General features: G+C 30.6%; 1 protein-coding gene across 1 annotated transcript in view; it reads left to right on the top strand.

The window, feature by feature from the left end:
- LOC106474207 (serine/threonine-protein kinase tousled-like 1) overlaps window positions 1-2310 on the top strand; it is a 38057-nt gene that overhangs the window by 21775 nt on the left and 13972 nt on the right. Inside the window, exon 9 of the mRNA XM_022402560.1 lies at window positions 1321-1402. Coding sequence (XP_022258268.1) covers window positions 1321-1402 — 82 coding nt within the window. The remainder of the gene's footprint in view (window positions 1-1320; window positions 1403-2310) is intronic.

Below are 2310 nucleotides of genomic sequence, written 5' to 3'. Positions count from 1 at the left end.
TATGCCTGAACATATAATTTTGTGGTGACTTACCAAAGGCAGTAAACAAAGCTAGGGGATCATATGACTCACCCTTTATTTATAGGTATATACACACACAGATAGTATGCCTGAACATATAATGTTGTGGTGACTTACCAAAGGCAGTAAACAAAGCTAGGGGATCATATGACTCACCCTTTATTTATAGGTATATATACACACACAGATAGTATGCCTGAACATATAATGTTGTGGTGACTTACCAAAGGCAGTAAACAAAGCTGTACAATTTATTAGTTTGTAATCAACCAATCTCTGAAGGATCTTTTAACTTGGATATGTTGTATTCAGAACTCTTATTATGTGGATATTCAATGTGAAGTTGCAAAATTAAATTCATTTTGCTGTTGAAACAAGAAATATGTTTTTAAAACATTTTTAGTTTTCAAAAAATGCTACGTATTTGCTAGGCTTCTAGCATCATGAGTTTGTATACTTGTACCTGCCTGACAATGCTAGGTAAGCCTAACAAAATGAAGTGTGCCTGACAATGCTAGGTAAACCTAACAAAATGAAGTGTGCCTGACAATGCTAGGTAATCCTAACAAAATGAAGTGTGCCTGACAGTGCTAGGTAAGCCTAACAAAATGAAGTGTGCCTGACAATGCTAGGTAAGCCTAACAAAATGAAGTGTGCCTGACAATGCTAGGTAAGCCTAACAAAATGAAGTGTGCCTGACAATGCTAGGTAAACCTAACAAAATGAAGTGTGCCTGACAATGCTAGGTAAGCCTAACAAAATGAAGTGTGCTTGACAATGCTAGGTAAGCCTAACAAAATGAAGTGTGCCTGACAATGCTAGGTAAACCTAACAAAATGAAGTGTGCCTGACAATGCTAGGTAAACCTAACAAAATGAAGTGTGCCTGACAATGCTAGGTAAGCCTAACAAAATGAAGTGTGCCTGACAATGCTAGGTAAACCTAACAATATGAAGAGTTTTTTTGAAACCTATTTCTTTTATCCATAAACAAAACTTTAATTTTCATGTTACAAAGTCTTCCTTTATTTTAAATGAAGTTTGTGATATTAAATTTTCAGGTTAAGTTGAACACTAATACAAACTGTATGTTCTTATTTTTATACGTGCAGTAATCTATAAGCTGTGGTAATGAGTTTTGAATTATTGTGTTGATGTTTTTCTAAATGATAAAGCCAACTTTAAAGTAATCTATATAATCAGATTATTGAGTTATCTAATATTTTGAGATAGTAATGATATTTATTATATATATCAAGTGATTTTAAGAATAATTACAACAAACTGTTTTCTGTTTCAGGTTCAGTAACCACACTGTTTTGTACGATAAATATTTACTTTTGATCTTACTGGGAAAAGGAGGATTTAGTGAAGTTCATAAAGTAAGAAATTAAAATATGATTTTATGTGTTTTGTTACAGCTATATTTTAATTTTTTAATAATAAAAAAAAGTATTAATTTGACTAGATTTTAAAGAAAATAACATTCCTATTTTGGATGAGGAAACATGAAAACACTAAGTAAGCTTGTGTAGTAATTGAGTGACTGTGAATGTGTTTTAACTAATGTTTGATGAACTCAACTTCAAAAGTCATTCTTGTTTAGATATACAGAAGAACTGTTCAGAAATAGTGTCATCGTAATAACAAGTAGCATGTTACATTGTTAATGAGGCATAAAGAATGTTACAATTACGTGATGGTCATATTTAGTCTTATTGTGAAGTATGAGAAATTTCACACAAATCTTTTAGGTTAAAAATATAAGTTAGTACTTTTTTACATAGCCAAACCGGTTGATGATAAAGGCTTATAATGAAGTAGAAGTGTATATTTTGGAAAAAAAATGACTTAGTAATTGTCTGTATGAATGGAAAAGATATGTATTAATGTATTATTTAATTACAATATCGATAGTTAGGATGGCATACTAAACAGAGTTGTTCATAGAACTGATATAGTTTTATTTTCGTGTACCTCATTAATGTTTTGTGTTTTTCTGATATTTGGATTAAAAAAGAAAACTCACCATTTTGATATGCTTTCAAAAGTAACTACTTTCTTTATCGTGTTCTTTACTTTTAACCCTTTCGTGCCCTGTACTTCTTGTTGAAACTTCTATTTGTTATCTTATTATTGTTATTATCAAGTATTAAAACCACTTTTGTTTCATCTATTGGCATAGCTTATAAATGTACTTCTTGTTGAAACTCCTATTTGTTATCTTATTATTGTTATTATCAAGTATTAAAACTACTTTTGTTTCATCTGTTGACGCAGCTTATAAATG

The sequence above is a fragment of the Limulus polyphemus genome, unplaced genomic scaffold, assembly GCF_000517525.1.
Source record: "Limulus polyphemus unplaced genomic scaffold, Limulus_polyphemus-2.1.2 Scaffold6948, whole genome shotgun sequence".
NCBI lineage: Eukaryota > Metazoa > Arthropoda > Merostomata > Xiphosura > Limulidae > Limulus > Limulus polyphemus.
This window is presented reverse-complemented; position numbering and strand designations above follow the sequence as displayed.